Source organism: Podarcis melisellensis (genome assembly GCF_964234715.1).
Source record: "Podarcis melisellensis genome assembly, chromosome: 13".
In the NCBI taxonomy this organism is placed as follows: Eukaryota; Metazoa; Chordata; class Lepidosauria; order Squamata; family Lacertidae; genus Podarcis; species Podarcis melisellensis.
This window is the reverse complement of record NC_138545.1, coordinates 39910227-39931724: the sequence shown is the minus strand read 5'-3', so window position 1 is coordinate 39931724 and position 21498 is coordinate 39910227. Positions and strand designations below refer to the sequence as shown.

The 21498-nt window shown below is 45.1% G+C and overlaps 2 protein-coding genes and 1 long non-coding RNA gene across 6 annotated transcripts in view; 2 read left to right on the top strand and 1 right to left on the bottom strand.

Annotated features, from left to right (window-relative positions):
* The window catches only part of LOC309354043 (uncharacterized protein), a 114671-nt gene extending 112888 nt beyond the window's left edge, over positions 1 to 1783 (top strand). For all 3 annotated transcript variants that reach the window (XM_081883744.1, XM_081883743.1, XM_081883742.1), the window contains one exon: positions 1326 to 1783. In XM_081883744.1, the coding sequence (XP_081739870.1) occupies positions 1326 to 1619 (294 nt within the window). In that variant the 3' untranslated portion in view covers positions 1620 to 1783. The remainder of the gene's footprint in view (positions 1 to 1325) is intronic.
* Positions 1 to 21498, bottom strand: part of LOC309354443 — a 609149-nt gene that overhangs the window by 161162 nt on the left and 426489 nt on the right. The window lies entirely within an intron of this gene.
* Positions 4943 to 21301, top strand: LOC309354229 (tRNA N(3)-cytidine methyltransferase METTL2-like). 2 transcript variants are annotated; one of them, XM_081884299.1, is made up of 9 exons: positions 4943 to 5067; positions 6431 to 6522; positions 8742 to 9103; positions 11047 to 11096; positions 13625 to 13685; positions 15670 to 15809; positions 16565 to 16671; positions 18270 to 18335; positions 20171 to 21301. In XM_081884299.1, exons 1-9 carry the CDS (start codon positions 4976 to 4978, stop codon positions 20362 to 20364), a joined length of 1164 nt encoding a protein of 387 aa, XP_081740425.1. In that variant the 5' UTR covers positions 4943 to 4975; the 3' UTR covers positions 20365 to 21301. The 2 variants fall into 2 exon arrangements, with proteins under 2 accessions (XP_081740425.1, XP_081740426.1); XM_081884300.1 differs by lacking the exon at positions 18270 to 18335.

Here is a 21498-nt window from a genome sequence, read left to right as displayed (position 1 = left end):
ACAAGATCCCCAAAGCTGTCCGCCTGCCCACATTCCCTGCAACAATATAGGTTATAAAAAGACCAGGAGTTGCCAAAAGATTTCCACTCTAGTATACTGCTCCATAGATGCTCATGCGTTGAAGGTGGGCGATAAGCCGTCTTCTTTAGTCCTTACGTGAGAAAGAAAATCAGCGCAAATGAACCAAGTCAAGTCAAGTTCTTTATTACGGTCATAGACCAGCATAAGCAAAACATCTAAATAAGTAGCATAACAGTATGAATCTAAGTAAATAATTATTAAGTAAATAAGAGCAAGAACCAAACATATACATAGAATACTTAATTAGGCATAGATAATGGGTGAGTAAAAATTTATAAGAAAAATTAAAAGATCGGTTAACACAGCAATATGGGGTGGGCTTCAGAAGTCCAGGTTTACCAAGTTTACCAAGTTTTGTTGCGGCAAAAGCCAGCGACACCAAACATCACAAGGTCAAACAAAAAGGAGATCCACAAGAACATCAAGAAGAAGAAGAAAAAAGATTACACAAGGGCGGAAGACCGGCGGGAGGTCTGAGCACCTTCGTATCGATAGATCTAGGAACCTCCCCCACCCAATTGAAAATCGATCATATGCGCAAATGAACCAACGAGAGGTTAAGGGCTGACACCCTTCAGTAGGTTGGGTTCTGTCTAAGCCACATGTCCATATGGTGGAATCCTAACATGTCCGAGTAGAATGGAACTTTCTCCTGGCAGAGTGGCAACAGGATTGCTGCCCGGGTCCCGCCGAAATCAATGGGGCTTCAGCTGGAGCCGTGGCTAACTTGCTCCACCGATTTCAGTAAGCTGCCGTGAGCACAGTCTACGTATGTTTGGCAGCCTTTCTTCCTTCATATCTTCTCCCAGTGTGTGGACAGTGTGCTGTTGGAGCCTGCAGGGGGACACAGTGGCGAGGCAGGGCTACAGCACACTCTACTCTATATAGAGGGAAGAATGCCTGACTAGGGAACGCCGATTAACTTCCCGCCTGCATAAAATTTCCCTTGCCGTTAGCCATTACAGTGGTACCTCTGGTTGCGAACGGGATCCGTTCTGGAGGCCCATTCACAACATGAAAAGAACGCAACCTGCAGCGGTTGCGATTCGCCGCTTCTGCGCATGCACATGACATCATTTTGCACATCTGAGCATGCGGTGAAACCCGGAAGTAACCCTTTCCGGTACTTCCGGGTCACCGTGGGACGTAACCTGAAAGAACATAACATGAAGCAGACGTAACATGAGGTACGACTGTACTGTTCTGACAGCTTCATCTCCCCTTCCAACCTGTCTCCCGCTCAGGTGAAGAAAGCAACAGACGCCTACCGGATGGCAATTGCTCTCCGTGAGCGCAACAAGTCCCTGAAACTCTGGAAGAGAGTGCGCGGCGCAGAAATTGGGCTGGATTCCGGAAACCCCAGTTTCTACCAGACCTTCTCCACGTACTCCTGGTCGTGGAACGTCTGCCAGGAACTACTGACGCCCCGAGAACTCCAAGAATACGACAGGAAAGCGTATCAGGACAGCTGCCGGTCATCTGCTGTCGGGGAAAAGCTAATCAGGGCAGGCGGGAGGCATAAAGGAAGCAAGAAGTAGCCCCCCAGATGTTGCTTACTGTGGCATCCTCCTCTTCACCGGAGGGCGCTCCGTAGGATGATCTCGGGCTGGCATCCGGGACGCAACTCCCATGTTGGGAAATGCAGGGCTTCACCTTTGTACACTGGCAAAATACAGTGAGAAATTAAGGTAGAAAAGGCAAACCTCCTGTGTCGTGGCTTCTGCTTCTCTCCTGTTCCTGAGTCTTTCCCAACTAGGAGGGAATGGGAAAGCAGGAAGTGGGTGGGGGAGGCATTTGATCTTGACTGCCAAGAGCCATTTCGTGATTCATACAGAAGTCTTCCGATCTGCATTTTTACAGCATCTCCATAGATCCCCCACCTCTCATAAACTAATAGGGATCCACTTTTAGACTGAACTTTAAGCAAACCGTGACGTTCCGAATTTCAAACTTTGGGATTTCCACACAAGCCTTTGCAAGAAATTCCCGCAACTCAATCATCCTGATTCATTTTTATTGAGAAATACTTAGAATCATAGAATCCTATTGTACAAGGGGATGGGCAGTCCTCCTACCTTGTTAATCCTTCCTAGAAAACTGTGAAGTAAGCCATTGTTGCTCTTCTTATTTTGCTGACGAGAAATTATGCCTTGTATATATTCTCAAGCACAGGCTAGGCAAAATACTTGCTTTTTCTCTAGGAATGAGTCTCAGAAAGGGGGGGGGAGCTACAGTCCTTGGATAACAGGGAGAAAGAGACCTTTGTGATGCGAGAGAGGCCAGAAAAGACTAGGACCTGAGGACACCTGAAGGAAAGAATATGTTCTATAGCCATAGTCCATGGTGCTCATTTGTGTCGCTCCAGCAGTCCTTGCTTTGCTGAGGTTTTCCTTTAAGTAAATGAAATCCTTTTGGGTATCATCAAATGGAGGAAAGTATGAAGCATTGAGACATAGATGGCAGCAAGGAGTCATGCCCCCCCCCCCAATCTAACTCAGCCATATTTGAAAGTTGAGTGCACCACACAAACCTGAATTTTACAACCAGGTAATTTATACAAAGCAACATATGTATGTTTTTGCACAATTTAGGTTGTATACACATTACTGCTTAACTCTGGCTCCACTGCACACCTGCTGCAGGTATTTGAAGCCCAGTATACACATAGGATCCTGAAGCTGAGGCTCCAATACTTTGGCCACCTCATGAGAAGAGAAGACTCCCTGGAAAAGACCCTGATGTTGGGAAAGATGGAGAGCACAAGGAGAAGGGGACGACAGAGGACGAGATGGTTGGATAGTGTTCTCGAAACTACCAACATGAGTTTGACCAAACTGCGGGAGGCAGTGGAAGACAGGAGTGCCTGGCGTGCTCTGGTCCAGGGGGTCACAAAGAGTCGGACACGACTAAACGACTAAACAACAACAACAACATACACATAGGGTTGTCATATTTCAAAAAGTGATAATCTGGACACAAATGTAAAGTTTTTTGTTTTTTTTTTAGTTTTCCCAAAGTTGTTGAGCTTTTTATGGCAAAATCACAAGTTTTTGAGCTATTTTTAATGAACATTGCCAAAAATGACACTGCCGACATAGGTTGCCATATGTCCAGATTTTCCTGGACATTTTTTAGCCATTTTGTCCAGGCACCGCTTTCGACTCCAGTACCTCTGCTGTGTCCGTGAAATTCCAGCAACCCTACACACGCATGGCATTACCAGCAATCCATACCTGCCCGGTAGTATATTCAGAAATGCTGCTGCTTGATGCTTTTCCCCTCAAAACAGCTTCCATCCAATTTGAAAACAGGAGCCACATTCACTTTGCAGTTAAGCTGAGGTGTATACGTTTGAGACAGCCATTGCATGTGTGGAGATGACAGCTGCATGAATAGTTCACAAGGGTTGCAGGTGTGGGAATACCAAGCAGGTAATGTGCATCAGGTGGAGGCATTTCAACCCCCGGCCTAGGACCCATGTTTCTACGGGACTGCATCTCTTGGTATGTCCCGCGGAGGACCTTAAGGTCCACAAATGACAATATTTTGGAGGTCCGAAGTCGCAAGGTGGTTAGATTGGTCTCAACTAGGGCCAGGGCCTTTTCAGTACTGGCCCCGTCTTGATGGAACGCTCTGTCACAAAAGACCAGGGCCCTACGGGACTTGACATCTTTCCGCACGGCCTGCAAGACAGAGCTGTTTTGCCTGGCCTTTGGTTTGGACTCAGTCTGACCCTTATGGTGCCCTCCCCTTATGGTTTTGATCTATGGCCTACTTTTGAAATGGGGCTGCATTTTAAATTGCATTTTTAACCTGTATTTTAAATTGTGGGTTTTTTTTTCTCCTTCCCCTCTTATGTTTTTACTGTAATTTTACTGGTGTTAGCCACCCTGAGCCTGGCCCTGGCCGGGGAGGGCGGGGTATAAATAATGTGTTTGTTGTTGTTCTCTTTGTGTGTACAGCAACATGCAAATACAATGATGGAGGGAGTGACCTCATTCTGCTTTAAGCCGCTGCATAACAATTCTGCTTGTGGTAGTCAAGGTAGAGGGGACACCAAAGGAATGCAGGGCACTGAAGCCGTACCTTCTCATTACAGTGGCACCTCAGGTTACGTACTTAATTCGTTCCGGAGGTCCGTACTTAACCTGAAACTGTTCTTAACGTGAAGCACCACTTTAGCTAATGGGGCCTCCTGCTGCTGCCGCACCGCCGGAGCATGATTTCTGTTCTCATCCTGAAGCAAAGTTCTTAACCTGAAGCACTATTTCTGGGTTAGCGGAGTGTGTAACCTGAAGCGTATGTAACCTGAGGTACCACTGTACTGGAAATCTAGCTTGCTTCCTCCACTTTTCCCATCCCGCCTTAAGGTGTAGCAAACTGCCTTTTTTTTTACGACTGCATAATCGCAGTTCACCACCACAAACAAACATTCTGATTTCTCAGGGCCAATGGACTGCGCTTTCTTCGCAAGGCACCTGAGGCTGCAATCCTGTATCCACTGCGAGAAGATGGGATACTGGACCTTTTTCGGCCTGACCCAGTTCAGTTGCTCTCTTTGATGCAGAGAGACTTCCCTCCTCTAAGCGGAGGGAAATACAACAATCTACTGAAAAACGCCATTCACTCCACGTGCCGCTCTGCCAGTTTCTAGCTCTACGAGTCGGGAAGCTTAGACGGGGCCGGATAGTTCTCATTCTGGTCCACCCGAGGAAACGCGCCGCCGGGAAAATTAAACGCGGAGGAAGGAGGCGTTGGCAAGCCCGGCTGCCCTCGCGCATGCGCATTCCGCGTCTCTTGTCCTATTCCGCGCAAACGGCAGAAGCGTCACGCTGCGGTCTGCTTCCGGGTTCAGTTCCCTCCCGCCTTAATTCCTTCCTTCCTTCTCGTGCTTATGGCGGCGCCCAGCCAGGACGGGAGGAGAAGGAAGCAGTTTGGGAACCGCTTCCTCACCGACCCGGCTCGCCTCTTCCAGCACAACGCCTGGTAAGGAGGAGAGGTGGGGGAAAGGAGGACTGCGGTGCGACTTTTCCCGCTTTGTACCAATCTAGCTGCCATCAAAACCAAGGAGGAAGGTCCCTGCCCGCGGGGAGCTTGCAGTGAAAGAGGAGGTCGTGCACTCTCCTCCCTTGGAGGTTTTTAAGCATGGCCATCTGTCATGGATGCTATAGCTGAGATTCCTGCCTTGTACGGGGTTGGGCTAGATGACCCTCGGGTCCCTTCCGATTTTTGTTGGCAAGGCTTCTCTTTCATTTCAGAATCTGTCAGTCCACCCGCCCCCATCTCCAGATTAACACAGTTGTTCCGGACTATGTTGCCCTAGATCTTCGAGGTCAGTTTGTCTGCTGGTTAATAGTAGTTGTAATAGTAGTAGCTATTTATATATTTATTCATTTATTTATGTATGGATTAATTAATTAATTAATTAATTACATATACCCTGCACATCTGGCTGGGTTTCACCAGCCACTCTGGGAGGCTTCCAACAAAAGGGTAAAGGTAAAGGGACCCCTGACCATTAGGTCCAGTTGTTGCCAACTCTGGGGTTGCGGCGCTCATCTCGCTTTATTAGCCGACGGAGCCGGCGTACAGCTTCCAGGTCATGTGGCCAGCATGACTAAGCCGCTTCTGGTGAACCAGAGCAGCGCACGGAAACACCGTTTACTCCCTGCCGGAGCGGTACCTATTTATCTACTTGCACTTTGACGTGCTTTCAAACTGCTAGGTGGGCAGGAGCAGGGACCGAGCAACAGGAGCTCACCCCGTCGCAGGGATTCGAACCACCGACCTTCAGATCGGCAAGTCCTAGGCCCACAAAATACATTAAAACATCAGTCATTAAAAACTTCCCTAAACAGGGCTGCCTTCAGATGTCTTCTAAACATCAGTTAATTGTTTACAGTGGACCCTCTAGTTACGTACCGCTCTGGATACGTAACTTTCGGGTGCCGTGCGCAGAAGCAGCGCCTCCACCTACGGACTTTTCAGGTTGCGGACAGACCCCAAGAATGAATTTAATTCGTATTTCGAAGGTCTAATGTATTTCTTTGAAATTTCATGGGAGGGCGTTCCACAGGGCGGGCGCCACCACCAAGAAGGCCCTCTGTCTGGTTCCCTGTAACCTCACCTCTCTCAGGGAGGGAACCGCCAGAAGGCCCTCAGAGCTGGACCTCAGTGTCCAGGCTGAACGATGGGGGTGGAGACGCTCCTTCAGGTATACTGGGCCAAGCACTTTGAATTGTGCTCGGAAACGTAATGGGAACCAATGGTACACTTGCAGGCAAGGCTAGCTCGGCACATATGGATTCCGGTGTCTAGGGTTAACAAAATGCTTCTTTGCTTCCCGCAGGGATAACGTGGAGTGGTCTGAGGAGCAGGAAGCCGCAGCACAAGCAAAGGTCCAAGAGAACAGCACAGAGTTTGTGCCACAAGATCAACAAGGTATTATTAGTGCACGATATCACCTCTTCTGGTGGTGATATCTCTCGCCAGTCTAGAAGAAATGAGGTGTGCTTAAGCCCCACTGAAGTCAACAGAGCAAATTAGTCTTAACGTTACGCTGGAGGATCGTGCCCGTAGGTTCGTTGTAATAATAATAATAATAATAATAATAATAATAATAATAATAATAATTTATTATTTATACCCCGCCCATCTGGCTGGGCCTCCTCAGCCACTCTGGGCGGCTTCCACAAAGACCACAAATACCCTAAGATGTCACACATTAAAAACTTCCCTGAACAGGGCTGCCTTAAGATGTCTTCTGAATGTCAGGTAGTTGTTTATCGCTTTGACATCTAGAAGAAGAAGAAGAGTTTGGATTTGATATCCCGCCTTTCACTCCCTTTAAGGAGTCTCAAAGCGGCTAACATTCTCCTTTCCCTTCCTCCCCCACAACAAACACTCTGTGAGGTGAGTGGGGCTGAGAGACTTCACAGAAGTGTGACTGGCCCAAGGTCACCCAGCAGCTGCATGTGGAGGAGCGGAGACTCGAACCCGGTTCTCCAGATTACGAGACTACCGCTCTTAACCACTACACCACACTGGCTCTGGAAGGGCGTTCCACAGGGTGGGCGCCACTACCGAGAAGGCCCTCTGCCTGGTTCCCTGTAGCTTTGCTTCTCGCAATGAGGGAACCGCCAGAAGGCCCTCGGCGCTGGACCTCATATGCCAGTTTTGTGCCATTGGGACTTCTGTTTGTGAAGCAGAGTTCCAAATCGCTATTAACTTCAGCATTCTCACAAGTCAGCCTCAAAGGTTTGTGCTTCTTGGAACGCTGTGGGTTTGTTGCCGTTTTCCCTTTTTACACATAGGAAGGCGAGATAGATGTGCTTGCCCACTGAATCCATGTTTGCTAGGTATTGCGCTAAAGCCTCCCAATCCAATGGACCACACTGGTTATTTTGAATATTTGAAAACTGACAAAGAGTTAAGTATGCCAAGTGACGCCCAGTTCGAACATCCTTTGAAGCTTGCTAAATCTTTTTTTTTTCTCCCCCCCCTTGCTTATTACATAACAGAAAAAGGGAACAATACTGAAAAGGGGGTACAACTTAAGAGGGGAGGGAAAAGGAAAGAAAATTTACACAATCTGTCATTACGATAAAAATTATGATTACAATTTCATGTTGCAATAAAAGTAAAAAAATCTCATTATCTTTTATAGCCAACTTTGAAGCATGCTAAATCTTCATGTGTAACATGCCGTCACAGAAGTCACATGGAGGTTTCCACATCTGTATGCAAAATAAGCTTGCAAAGCAACCAGGGGGAGATTTTAGCCCACCCTTCTGCTGCTTGTGCATTTTGAGGTGCCCAATGAGTTCCATGTTTGTTTATTTTTAATTTATTTATTAAATGTATATACTGCCTTATACCCGTAGATCCCTGGGCAGTTCACAACACAAAGTTACGGTGTACAGAGCACAAAATACATAATAAAAATAATCAAAACATAAAGATTAGTATAGATTTGACTGTCCTGTGTATAGAAGCGCCCCCCCATTTTTGGTACACAGGTTTCTGGAAATTATCTCCCAACAGCTACTGGAAACCGGCTTGACCTAATACCGCAAACCATAGCTTTTACAGGTCTGGGTATGTTTGTCAAAATAGATAAGATGGTGGCAACCCATCATATTTGTCTTCCCCATTCAGGCATAAACTGGGGGGGGGGGTGCAGGTCTGATCTTAGCATCCAAATGTTTAAACAGTTAAGGGGAGCTGAACTCTGTGATCTGTGACTCAATCTGTCCTATTCTTCAGCTTAGCTCTGATAGCAGAAGTGAACCAACCTGGAAAGTGCTTGGCATGATGGACTGTAGGAAGGGAGAGTTTTGGCTCCCCTCACCCGCACGCCCCTTTTGATATTAAAAATTTGACCCACAGCCTGCTTTTTGAATCAATCTACAGAGGACAGTTTTGCAAATAGGATGTTTGGAAACCTACGTCACTGGGAACAATTACATAGCAAAATACGTCTTCTGGGATTTGCTTCCTTGGAGTGAGTTGGATGGAAAAAATAATTAGCTGGCTTAATTTTAAAAAAAAACCACTGAGAGTTTCTTCTAGGTTTAAGGTGTTGTCTCCTAAACTGCAAAGCTCCTTCTCTGGTCAAGGACTTGGACTGGAGTTTTTCTCACTTGTACCCTTCTTTGCAGATGCTTATGAGATCAGTGCCAGCAAGTATTGGAATGACTTTTACAAAACCCACGAAAATGGGTTTTTCAAGGACCGGCACTGGCTGTTCACCGAATTTCCTGAGCTGGCTCCAAACCAGAATGCCAGTACGGTTGACGTGTGTCCCTCTGAGGCTGCTGCTGTGAAAAACACAAAAGGCTCAGGCCTTCGGGAGTGCAATGGACTTAGTTCACCGGAGACTGGGATCTTGGAGCGTCAGGACTCGGAGATAAACAGTTGTAACTCCACCCAGCAAACGCAAACAGAAGTGGCAGCACAGAAACTGGAGGAACAAAAACTAAGAGACTTCCCAGGGTCATCTGCTACTTACAGAATACTAGAGGTAACTGCACAGTGAATCGAAACCAAAGCATGCTTTGTTGGGCCTATAGTTCCACTTAGCTCAGCGTTCTGCTTCCGAACAATAGGCTTTGGGGAGGCTCACAGATGGAGTTTAATGGTGATGTTTACCCTGTGCTATTGATCCACTCCTCCCCCCCCCCATGTAGTTGTCAGGAGCTTAGCCTACACTCGAGTGGTGGAGTCTCCTTCTTTGGAGGTCTTTAAGCAGAGGCTTGACAACCATATGTCAGGAGTGCTCTGATGGTGTTTCCTGCTTGGCAGGGGGTTGGACTCGATGGCCCTTGTGGTCTCTTCCAACTCTATGATTCTATGAGTAGGACCCTGGTAGAGACACATGCCTGACTGGCATGTTCTCTCCCTCCTGGTCAGTCATTCAGGAGCTTCAAAAGCTTTCTTCAGCCTGAACATCACAGCGACCGATGCCAACTGACAACAGCACACTTAGGGATCTGCAGAGTTTGTAAAACTTAAGTGACAGAACTCAGCATTTTGGCTAATCTACTTCATTTACATATAAACACACACGGAGCACTGCAACATGGCTCCCTCTCTCTCTAGCATCAGACAGCAAAGAGAAAAAGAACAAAGGACAATAGTCCCACTTCATGGAACACAGTAACACAAACATCCTGTCTCCGTCACTTCCCACTCTGTGGAGTCAAAACATACACCATCATGTGATAGACAACAATCCCATGACTGCAATCATGGAGCAGGAATTCCAACAGTTATTGGATATTAGCAGTGAACATGAAAGGTTTTGCTTCTATGTTTATGTGGTTAGTGGGCTCCAGTAGACACGTTGGCCAGATAAAACTTCTTTGATGCCATTTTGTTAGAAGAGCTTCCCTTTCTGTGCATACAGCCATGATGCCTTTCAGTTTCACTGCATGATCACGAGTTTTGTAGTTTTGAGAGGCATAATTTCAAGATAATTGGAGGGGGTGGTGATTAAAGGAGTCTGCAACTGGCAGCCCCTGGGCCAGACATAGTCCCTGAGTGATACCATATGATGCCCCTGTGTGGAGGGGGGGAGGGCATAGTCATGGGGCCTGGTGGCAGTCTGTTTCAGAGTGGGGTGGTGCCACACCCCATCATTACCGTATTTTTCCGTGTATAAGATTAGGTTTTTTTATTAAAAGATCATGTTGTAAATTTTGAGCTCATCTTATACATCGTTAGTGCATGGGGGGCCGTGTTATATGTTGCCGGGAGCCAGATAGCGTCCTCGGCTATTGGTTGTGTTATTGGTGGCTGAGGAAAGGGCCGGGCTTGATTGGAGGTGTCAACCCCACCTCACCCCCAAAAAAGCTCAACAACTTTGGGCATCCCCCCCCCCCCGTTTTCTTAATTTGGATTCCCCCCAAATAGGGGGTGTCTTATACATGGGGGCGTGTATACCTGAAGGAGCATCTCCACCCCCAATGTTCTGCCCAGATGCTGAGATCCAGCACCAAGGGCCTTCTGGTGGTTCCCTGGCTGCGTGAAGCAAAGCTACAGGGAACCAGGCAAAGGGCCTTCTCGGTAGTGGCACCCGCCCTGTGGAACGCTTCCCATCAGATGTCAAAGAGATAAACAACTACCTGACATTTAGAAGACATCTGAAGGCAGCCCTGTTCAGGGAAGTTTTTAATGTCTGGCATTTTAATGTATTTTTAATCTTTGTTGGAAGCTGCCCAGAGTGGCTGGAGAAACCCAGCCAGATGGGCAGGGTACAAATAAATTATTATTATTATTATTATTATTATTATTATTATTATTATTATTATTATTTATTACACACGGAAAAATACAGTATTTCAAGGCAGCCCTCCTGTAAAAAGCTAGCTGCTGACCCGGGGAGAAATATATTTGATATTGGCATTAAATGAGAGCATAAGGGGAGAGGCTTGAAAATATTCACTATGTTTCCTTTATTGGCAGGTGGGCTGTGGAGCAGGAAACACTGTTTTCCCCATCCTCCAAACCAACAAGTAAGAGAGACGGCAAGCAGATCATACGCTGAGGTTTACAAACCAATAAGATGGTTTTTTAGACTTAATATCTAGAATGGTTTCATGTTGCTTTCATTGGGATTCCCAATGTCCCCACCATGGCAAAAATGACCCACATGTGACCTCGTCTTCTTCCTTTGCTTCCACCGTGCAGAGGATTTTTGACATCGAGGTACAGGCATCCCCCTCATTCACGCACATTCTACTCTTTTTTTTTTTTAAAGATTTTTATTAAAGTTTCAGAGATTTATATAAAAACAAAACAAAAATAAAACAGACAAAAATAACAAAAAACAAGTATAATTTCAATCCCTTATTTTCTTGTAATTTACTTCCCTGACTTCCTCATACCTCCCCTTTCTGTATTCCAACTTCTGATTTATTAATTCAGCAAATCCTTTCCCTTGTTTTTCATTTAATTTTTAACCTTTCTTCTCATGTTACTTATCCATTATAGCTGGAAACCACGTAATTTCTAAACCAACGTCATTCTAACATTCATTAATTTTGCAATGTTTCTTAAGATAGTCCTTAAATTTCTTCCAATCTTCTTCCGCTGTCTCTCTCCCCTGGTCTCGGATTCTGCCAGTCATTTCTGCCAGTCCCATGTAGTCTATCACCTTCATCTGCCATTCTTCCAAGGTGGGTAGGTCTTGTGTCTTCCAATACTTTGCGATGAGTATTCTTGCTGCTGTTGTAGCGTACGCTCACGCACATTCTACTCACCCATGATTGTGCATATGCATGGTGCCGGGAAATAATTCAATTCCAACCCAGAAATGGCCAGAGAGAGCCAGAAAGTTCTCGTGGCTCATAAGAAAACCCTTGTAAAGAGAAAGAAGGTTCTTTTTATCATAACCGGTGGTCTTGTAGTAAAGTTAAAGCTTACTGGGAAATGATATATAATGAAATGAAAAGGATGTTTAAAATAACCTTTGTTAAAAAAAAACCCCAGAAGCTTTTCTTTTGGGAATTATAGGGACAGAACAACCTAAACTCTATAGAAACCTATTTCTGTATGCGACTACAGCAACAAGAATGTTACTCGCCCCAAAATGGAAAGAAGCAGAAATCCCAGCAAAGGAAGAATAGATACAAAAACTTATGGAATATGCAGAAATGGTGAAACTTACAAGAAGAATAAGAAATCAAGATTACAAGTTTTAAAAATTATAGAATGGAAATAGTTTGTGGAATATTTACAAACAAATTATAAACTGTTAAGAACATTGGCAGGATTGTTGCAATAACTTGCAGTTTCATAAAAGCATATATTTAAAGAAGAGGAATAAATCAGCCAATTAAGTTAATTTGGATATGCAGAAGATATTAAACATAAATTTAAGGAACTGCAGAAAGAGGGGGAAGGAAGTCAAGTTTTGAAATGTCAAAATGATTGAAAAATTTGTGAAATGTATAAACCTGAAGAATGCATATTTTTTATAAACCACACCAAAACCCTCTAGGAAGCCCCAAAGAGAACAGAGGCACTGTGGGGCTTTGTTTACACTGTTTGGACTTCCGGTTCTCTGTCCTGCAGCTACATATGATATTCATTCCTTATGATCCCAGCCATTCTATCTTTCATAAACCAGCATTTTTTTTCTTCAAATCCAGATAATATCATTTTCTCTTTCATGCAAAAAGTCCGTAAGAAATTTCTGAACCTTAACAAATGCCGGTAATGATTTTTCTCCAATTAAACTTTGCTATCTCAGCCAAGTCCAATAGTTTTATCAGCCAATCCTCTATAGTGGCTGTATCTTTCCATCTTTGTGCAAATAGCAATCTGGTACTGTAATCTTCCATAACCCTTCTCTAACTGTGTATCTGTTAGCCATAAAAGAAACAAATTCTGGCATCGATTGAATATTAACCTTTAAAACGTATGTATCCACATCCAATTTTTTTTAGCCTTTTTATATGTACACTAAGCATGATAAAATGTCCCTTCATGTTCTTGGCATTTCCAGCAAGCATTTGAAACATCTTCGTTTATTCTGAATAATTTCTCAGGAGTTAAATAGCAATGATACATCACTTTGTAAAAATTCTCTTTAAGATCATTTGTTGTTGTTGTTTAGTCATTTAGTCGTGTCCGACTCTTCGTGACCCCATGGACCAGAGCACGCCAGGCAATTCTATCTTCCACTGCCTCCCGCAGTTTGGTCAAACTCATGCTGGTAGCTTCGAGAACACTGTCCCACCATCTCGTCCTCTGTCGTCCCCTTCTCCTTGTGCCCTCCATCTTTCCCAACATCAGGGTCTTTTCCAGGGAGTTTTCTCTTCTCATGAGGTGGCCAAAGTACTGGAGCCTCAGCTTCAGGATCTGTCCTTCCAGTGAGCACTCAGGGCTGATTTCCTTCAGAATGGAGACTCTCAAGAGTCTCCTCCAGCACCATAATTCAAAAGCATTTAAGATCATAGTACAGTGTAAATTTGAACCCCTTAGTCCACATACGTTCCCTGTTCTGTCTGCCTTACCAGTCTTCTCTGTTTTATTTCAGCGATCCGGGCTTGTTTGTATATTGCTGTGACTTCTCCAAAACAGCGGTAGAGCTCGTCCAGGTAAAAAAAAACAAAGCTTAGTAAGAGAAGATGTTTTAATTGTCTTGGCTAGGTGGGAAATGCAGCTGTATTTCTAAAAGTACTTGGCCTTTGATGTTGTAACTTAATACAATTCTGTTGTTAATGTCAGCAAGGCTTTTGCCCTTTGACTCTTTACCTAGGTGAGTAGAAACCTTGCTGGAGAACATTGGTAGGAGCTGGGTGGAGGCCTTACTCTTTGACCTCTGGGAGTGGCTATCTTTATTTAATAATAATAATAATAATAATAATAATAATTATTATTATTATTATTATTATTATTATTATTATTATTTATTTATACTCCACCAATCTAGCTGGGTTTCCCCAGCCACTCTGAGCGGCTTCCAACAGAATATTAAAATACAGTAGTCCGTCAAGCATTAAAAGCTTCCCTAAACAGGGCTGCCTTCAGATGTCTTCTAAAAGTCTGGTAGTTGTTTTTCTCTTTGATATCTGGTGGGAGGGCGTTCCACAGGGCAGGTGTCACTACCGAGAAGGCCCTCTGCCTGGTTCCCTGTAACTTTGCTTCTTGCAGTGAGGGAACTACCAGAAGGCCCTCAAAGCTGAACCTCAGTGTCCAGGCTGAATTATGGGGGTGGAGACGCTCCTTCAGGTATACTGGGCTGAGGCCGTTAGGGGCTTTAAAGATAAGCACCAAAACTTTATTTTATCTGCAGTATTTCTAGCCTGTTATCCATTCTTTCAATCCCGGAGCAGGGAGAAAAGCAATAAACACAGAGGATAGCAATAGACAAAAATTACAAAATCATATACAGTCATACCTCGGGATAAATACGCTTCAGGATAAGTATTTTCGGGTTGCGCTCGGCGGCGACCCGGAATTAATGGAGCACGTTACTTCCGGGTTTCGCCGCTTGCGCATGTGCAGACGTTCAAAATGACATTGCGCATGTGCAGAAGAGGCAAAACGCAATCCGCGCACACGCAGTTGCATCTTACAATCTGTTCAGGATGTGAACGGGGCTCCGGAATGGATCCCGTTCACATCCCGAGGTACCACTCTATGCAGTTCTATCATAAATAGGCAAAATGACAAGAGCATAAATTTATATTCCCAGTTTAATGAAGTACCATGCCGCAAGTTTAATATATGATGCATACTTTGTGTCAGATGTAGTGACAACAACTGCTACTACTACTTATTGATACCTCACCCACTCTGGGTGGCTCCCAACAGAATATTAATAATAATAAAGCGATAAAACATCAAACATTAAAAACTTCCCATAACAGGTCTGCCTTCAGATGTCTTCTAAAAGCCAGATAGTTGTTCTTTCCTTGACATCTGATGGGAGGGCGTGTGTTTCTTTTGCACATTTGGCCTTGAAGGTCAAGATAAAAAGCTCTATTCAGCCAAAAAATTATTTAAAATACTTTTTATGCCACCTTTAAGAATCAAAGCTTTCCTCAAGTCATTAAAGTGATGGTGGCGATGATAATAGATAAAACAGACATACACCCAGCTCAAAACAGGACACAGAGGCAACAAAGAACGCAGCAAATAAAGATTCCTGCAGGCAAAAGCCAGTGAGAACAGGTGAGCTTTCAGGTGTGTCCTAAATACAGTGCCCCATCCCACATACCACCCAATTCAGGCTTCCTCAAACTCCGGCCCTCCAGATGGTTGGGACTACAACTCCCATGATCCCTAGCTAACAGGACCATTGGTCAGGGATGATGGGAACTGTAGTCACAAACATTTGGAGGGCCGGAGTTTGCCTACCCCTGAGCTAGCAGGACCAGTGGTCAGGGATGATGGGAATTGTAGTCTCAAAACATCTGGAGGGCTGAGTTTGAGGAAACCTGAAGTAATTGAACTTCACTTTGTGACATGTAGGGTTGATGTGGGCAGGCTGCCGATTCTCGGCTTAATCTGTTCCGCAGGGTTGTGGCGAGGGTAGAACGTGAAGTGTGCTCAAAGAATACTTGTGTGAACATACAGGCCCATCCGGAATATGACACCTCTCGCTGCTTTGCCTTTGTCCATGACCTGTGTGAGATCGGGACTCCCTTTCCGATGCCAGACGAAAGCGTGGACGTTGTGGTTCTCATCTTCGTCCTTTCCGCTCTGCTCCCGGAAAAGTACGTATGTCATTCTGCTGCTGCTGTGTCTGTACTTGCCTAATATGTGGGGGGGGGGTTGCGGGGGGAGGGATATTTTGCAAAGTTGCATTTTGTATAACTGCAGCAAATCTAGAGCACCTGTAAGCACATGCTGAATACGGGCAACAAAATTACAGTAATACCTCGGGTTAAGAACTTAATTCGTTCCGGAGGTCCGTTCTTAACCTGAAACTGTTCTTAACCTGAAGCACAGCTTTAGCTAATGGGGCCACCTGCTGCTGCCGCCGCGCCGCCACTGCACGATTTCTGTTCTCATTCTGAAGCAAAGTTCTTAACCTGAGGTAATATTTCTGGGTTAGCGGAGTCTGTAACCTGAAGCGTATGTAACCTGAAGCGTATGTAACATGAGGTACCACTGTAGTTTATTGGAAGCTTTATTTTGCTTTCACTAGTTATTCCGAACTGTTAGATTACAGTGGTACCTTGAGTTACAAATGCCTCAGATTACAAACGTTTCAGGTTACAAGCTCCGCTAACCTGGAAGAGTTACCTCGAGTTGAGAACTTTGCCCCAGGATGAGAAGGGAAATCATGTGCCGGCGGCACAGTGGCAGCAAGAGACCCCATTAGCGAAGTGAAAGCACGCCTCTAGTTAAGAACAGTTTCAGGTTAAGAACGGACCTCCGGAACAAATTAAGTTTGTAACTAGAGGTACCACTGTACTAGCATGTTTCAGTGGCTACTGAGTCTTTTCCCTCTGTTTTTCTCCCACAGAATGCAGTGTGTAATCAACAGACTTAGCAAACTACTGAAACCTGGCGGAATTATTTTATTACGAGATTATGGCCGTTACGATCTAGCCCAACTCCGCTTTAAAAAAGGTAAGGGGAGGGAACAGGCAGTATTGCCATTTAGTAAAGGAAGCAGTTGCTCCCTCTGCATCTCAGTGGTTACAAGACAGAAGTGCTGTTTTGGGGGAACGGGGTGGGCGGGGGTGGAGGACTCCCTGGCCCTGAATGGGGTAACTGTGCCCCTGAAGGACCAGGTGCACAGCCTGGGAGTCATTTTGGACTCATAGCAGTCCATGGAGGCGCAGGTTAATTCTTTGTCCAGGGCAGCTGTCTACCAGCTCCATCTGCTCCACAGGCTGAGACCCTACCTGCCCGCGGACTGTCTTGCCAGAGTGGTGCATACTCTAGTTATCACTCGCTTGGACTACTGCAATGCTCTCTAAGTGTGGCTACCTTTGAAGGTGACCCGGAAACTACAACTAATCCAGAATGCAGCAGCTAGACTGGTGACTGGGAGCGGCTGCCAAGACCACATAACACCGGTCTTGAAAGACCTACACTGGCTCCCAGTACGTTTCCGAGCACAATTCAAAGTGTTGGTGCTGACCTTTAAAGCCCTAAAAGGCCTCGGTCCAGTATACCTGTAGGAGCGTCTCCACCTCCATTGTTCTACCCGGACACTGAGGTCCAGCGCCGAGGGCCTTCTGGCGGTTCCCTCACTGCAAGAAGCCAAGTTACAGGGAACCAGGCAGAGGGCCTTCTCGGTAGTGGCACCCACCCTGTGGAACGCCCTCCCACCAGATATCAAAGAGAAAAACAACTACCAGACTTTTAGAAGACATCTGAAGGCAGCCCTGTTTAGGGAAGCTTTTAATGTTTAATAGACCATTGTATTTTAATATTCTGTTGGCAGCTGCCCAGAGTGGCTGGGGAAACCCAGCCAGATGGGCAGGGTATTGATAATAATAATAATAATAATAATAATAATAATAATAATAATAATAATAATTACTACTGCTGCTGCTGCTGCTGCTTGAGAAACAAAACCTCTAGCCTTCACTGGGAAGTTAAGGCACCGGCATGGTCCTGCCGCTGAAAGAAATGGAACGTGTGCTTGTGAGAGAGTGACAGACGTAACTTCTGCTTTTAGGTACCGGGCATGGATCTTCTTGTTTTCACGCAGGCTAACCTTTGGGCCTCTTAAGCCCACCTTGTTTCATCCCCATGCAGCAGAACAAGGAAGTAATTTTAAGCCAGGCGATGTCCCTGTTTGCTCTTGCTGTACCCTCGGTGAGATAAATGAATGCATCTTTATTTGCATCAGCTGTCGGCCATAGCGATAAAACAATACGATATACAAAAAATAAAAAGTCAATTATATATATGTGTGTGTGTGTGTGTGTGTGTGTGTGTGTGTGTATAGTCAATTATATGCTTGTGAGCATCTTGGGGAGCAAAGTACAGGTTGGCTTGCTCCCTTTCAGCCAGGGCATCAACCGTAATTGATGTACACCTTGCCAGGCCTTTTTCCTTTTCTTTCTGAACATTTTGCAACTGCTGAATTGCAGAACCACATCCCTCCGCGCAGGTGCCTGAGTATTAACCAAAGGGGGTAGATGTCTTTATCAGCCTCTTGGCCATTGATAGTAAACGGAGTTGCAGTCAAAATTCTCATTCCTTTCTTTTAGGTCAGTGTCTGGCTGATAACTTCTACGTGAGAGGAGATGGCACCAGAGTTTACTTTTTCACACAAGGTAACTAACTTGCAGGTCCTACCGCACTGTTTATCAATTGGCTGTCACTGATTTAAAGGCTGAATCAGCGCAGGCTTGGTCTCTGGCCCAAAGCAGGCAAGAAATGATGTTTTAGAAGATGCTGGTTCAGGTGGCAGGGAGAAGAAATGACGCCAGGATGGATGCATATAACATGATGCTCTGAGCCATTTCCATTGCGGCCTTTCTACATATGTGGAGCAGTGATCCTGAGAACTGGACACCAGTTTCTTAAAAAGCAAAAACCCTGACGATGTGATTAAAAAAAAGGTTCAAGACTTATACGGGCTTGATTCAGATGCCACAGCCCAAGAATACTGTTTGGTTGTTTGGAAAATGCTGCAGGCTCTCATATTCCTCCCATATCACCGTTCCTGGGTTTCTGTGGCATCTGAATTGGGAAAACTATGGTTCATGCGAAACACGATTTGTTGCCACTGAGCAGTGAGGGTATTTCAAATACTTATATCAATCGTATCAATGCGTACAGGGTTCTTAAGTTATTTCTGCATGGAACCTCTGTCTGAACGGGGGTGGAGGTTTGTTGTCGCTGGTCCTGTCTTGCAGGAGGCGGCTGCGCCAGAGGGTCTTTTAATTCTGTATTTCTCTTCCACATAAGATATTAATTTATACCTGCCAGTGTTCAGACTGGAAGCAGTCAACGAAATCACATTATGTTTATCTTTATTTCTGGGCTCAATTCATGGTGCGGTTTGTGACCTGGAATCAGAATTATGTCACACATCGCCTTTTGCCATATAAGCTTGCCTGATGACATTTTAAAAATAATCCTTTTACAGCTATTATGGCAAATAATGATGATCATAATAATGATTTATTATTTATACCCCGGCCATCTGGTCGGGCCTCCCCAGCCACTCTGGGTGGCTCCCAGCAGAATATTAAAAACACGGTAAAACATCAAACATTAAAAACTTCCCTAAACAGGGCTGCCTTCAGATGTCTTCTAAAAGTCAGATAGTTGTTTATTTCCTTGACATCTGTTGGGAGGGCATTGCACAGGGAGGGCACCACCACTGAGAAGGCCCTCTGCCTGCTTCCCTGTAACCTCACTTCTCACAGCGAGGGAACCACCAGAAGACCCTCAGAGCTGGACCTCAGTGTCCGGGCTGAGTGATGGGGATGGAGACGCTCCTTCAGGTATACTGGGCCGAGGCTGTTTAGGGCTTTAAAGGTCAGCACCAACACTTTGAATTGTGCTTGGAAATGTATTGGAAGCCAGTGTAGGTCTTTCAAGACCAGTGTCATATGGTGTTATATAATGGACTGAGCAGAACAATTAATATCTCAATACATCTCACTACGACATGCCATGAGGCACAAGAGGATGTATTGTATCCTTGTTCATGTTGATATAAAAAACAAATTAATACCGTAGTCCCACCAAAATGATCATCCAATCCTTTCTATGCTTGACAATTTCCTTCTTCCAAGAGGTATTCACCTATCTTTGCCGCTGCTCAGTTCGATAGGCAGCAAAACCTTTTTACTCTTTCGGTCTCTTTAAAAGATTATCACTGGTTTTATTGCTGTTTGTTGTCGTTATCTCGTTTTATTCCATCTCTATCACAAACCGCCTTGCAACATTATACCGTATTTTTCGCTCTATAACATGCACCCGACCATAACACGCACGTAGTTTTTAGAGGAGGAAAATCCGCAGGCATGCCACCCGTAGGCATTCCCTCCATAACACGCACAGACATTTCCCCTTACTTTTTAGGAGGAAAAAAGTGAGTGTTGTGGTGCAAAAAATACGGTACTTTAAAATCGCATTTCTTTCCTGTGTCCCTTAGATGAGCTGGATTTGCTGTTCTCCACAGCGGGCTTGGAGAAAGCCCAGAACATTGTGGACCGCCGCCTCCAAGTGAACAGAGGGAAACAGATCACCATGTACAGAGTCTGGATCCAGTGTAAATATCGCAAGCCAAAGGGCGACAAGGAATCTCTAGGAGAAAGGAGCAGCTTTCATCCTAGTGGCTGCACGTAGCGAGACTCGGACCTCTCCCTTGGGCGGTTGCCCCTATTACGCTGGGGAACTCACTGCAAACTCGGTAAAGCAAACAGGACTGCATGGTGCTTATATTAGTGGCACAAAGTTTACTGGCACAAGCCCCAACACGGAGCAAAATTTTTAAATTTGCAGGGTGGGTGGGGAGAACCTTCTTGAGATGCCAAGTACCTGCAATTAACTGTAATGCAACTTTGTGGCTTACAGGGTCATCCCTGGGGTCTCTGAGTTCCTTGGCCTCCTACTGAATTAGGTGGGTTTATTCCTGCAAAAACAGTATGATGGCACCTCCTTCTGCAGTCCTAGCTGGAGAGGCTACTTCTGGTCAGTGACTTGACCAGGAAAGAGGGAAGTCCCTTGCCAAATGGTCAGCTCTTCTTTTCAGAGCTGAACAAACATTCTTCAGATGCAGGAACTTGCATCAGACCAAATGCTCTTTAGATGCAGGAACGTGCATCAGACCAATGTCTCCCATATATGCAGGTCTGGCTGTTTAACTAAATCTAAACAAGATCAACATGGGTTTCAGAGCATTGCATCAGTTTCAAGGAGTTTATGATAACCATGCCTTCTTATACCGACAGCATAACTTTTCTACATTGGCGGTGGGTGGGGTAGGGAAGAGTCTAAGAAAGCGTCCTGGGAATCTTGCAGGTTTCTAGAATAATTTCAAGTTGTTTTAACAAATATTCACTGGCATAAGTGATACTGCATCACCCTGACTGATGATCAACAAGAACGCTAGAAAAAAATGGAACAACCCTCTCCAGCCTCCAAATTTTATAAAGTTATAGTATATTTAAAAGAATTCTGAATTTAATGCAAACAGAACATGTTAAAGCCTGCCTGTGTAATCTCCAAAACTGAACCAGACTTGTGAAAATAAGCTTAAAAAATTAAAAGACCTTTTTAAAGATTTTGCATATGAAGCTATGCTTTAGCATTACATCAGGGACAGCCAATGTTGTGCCATGTGGATACTGGACTGCCAACTCCCATCAGCCATAGCCGGTGATCAGGGATGATGTCCATTGGCTGAGGGACACAAAGTTGGTTTCATGAATGAGCCTCAGTTGTGTACATTGACCCCCACCCTCTTCTGTGCTGTGGCAG

Excerpts from the sequence above, each read along its gene's own strand:
- LOC309354229 (XM_081884299.1), top strand. The coding sequence starts at position 4,976 with ATGGCGGCGCCCAGCCAGGACGGGAGGAGAAGGAAGCAGTTTGGGAAC. Across the intron at positions 15,810-16,564 it reads TCCGCTCTGCTCCCGGAAAA|AATGCAGTGTGTAATCAACA; the intron begins GTACGTATGTCA and ends TTTCTCCCACAG. Across the intron at positions 18,336-20,170 it reads AGTTTACTTTTTCACACAAG|ATGAGCTGGATTTGCTGTTC; the intron begins GTAACTAACTTG and ends TGTGTCCCTTAG.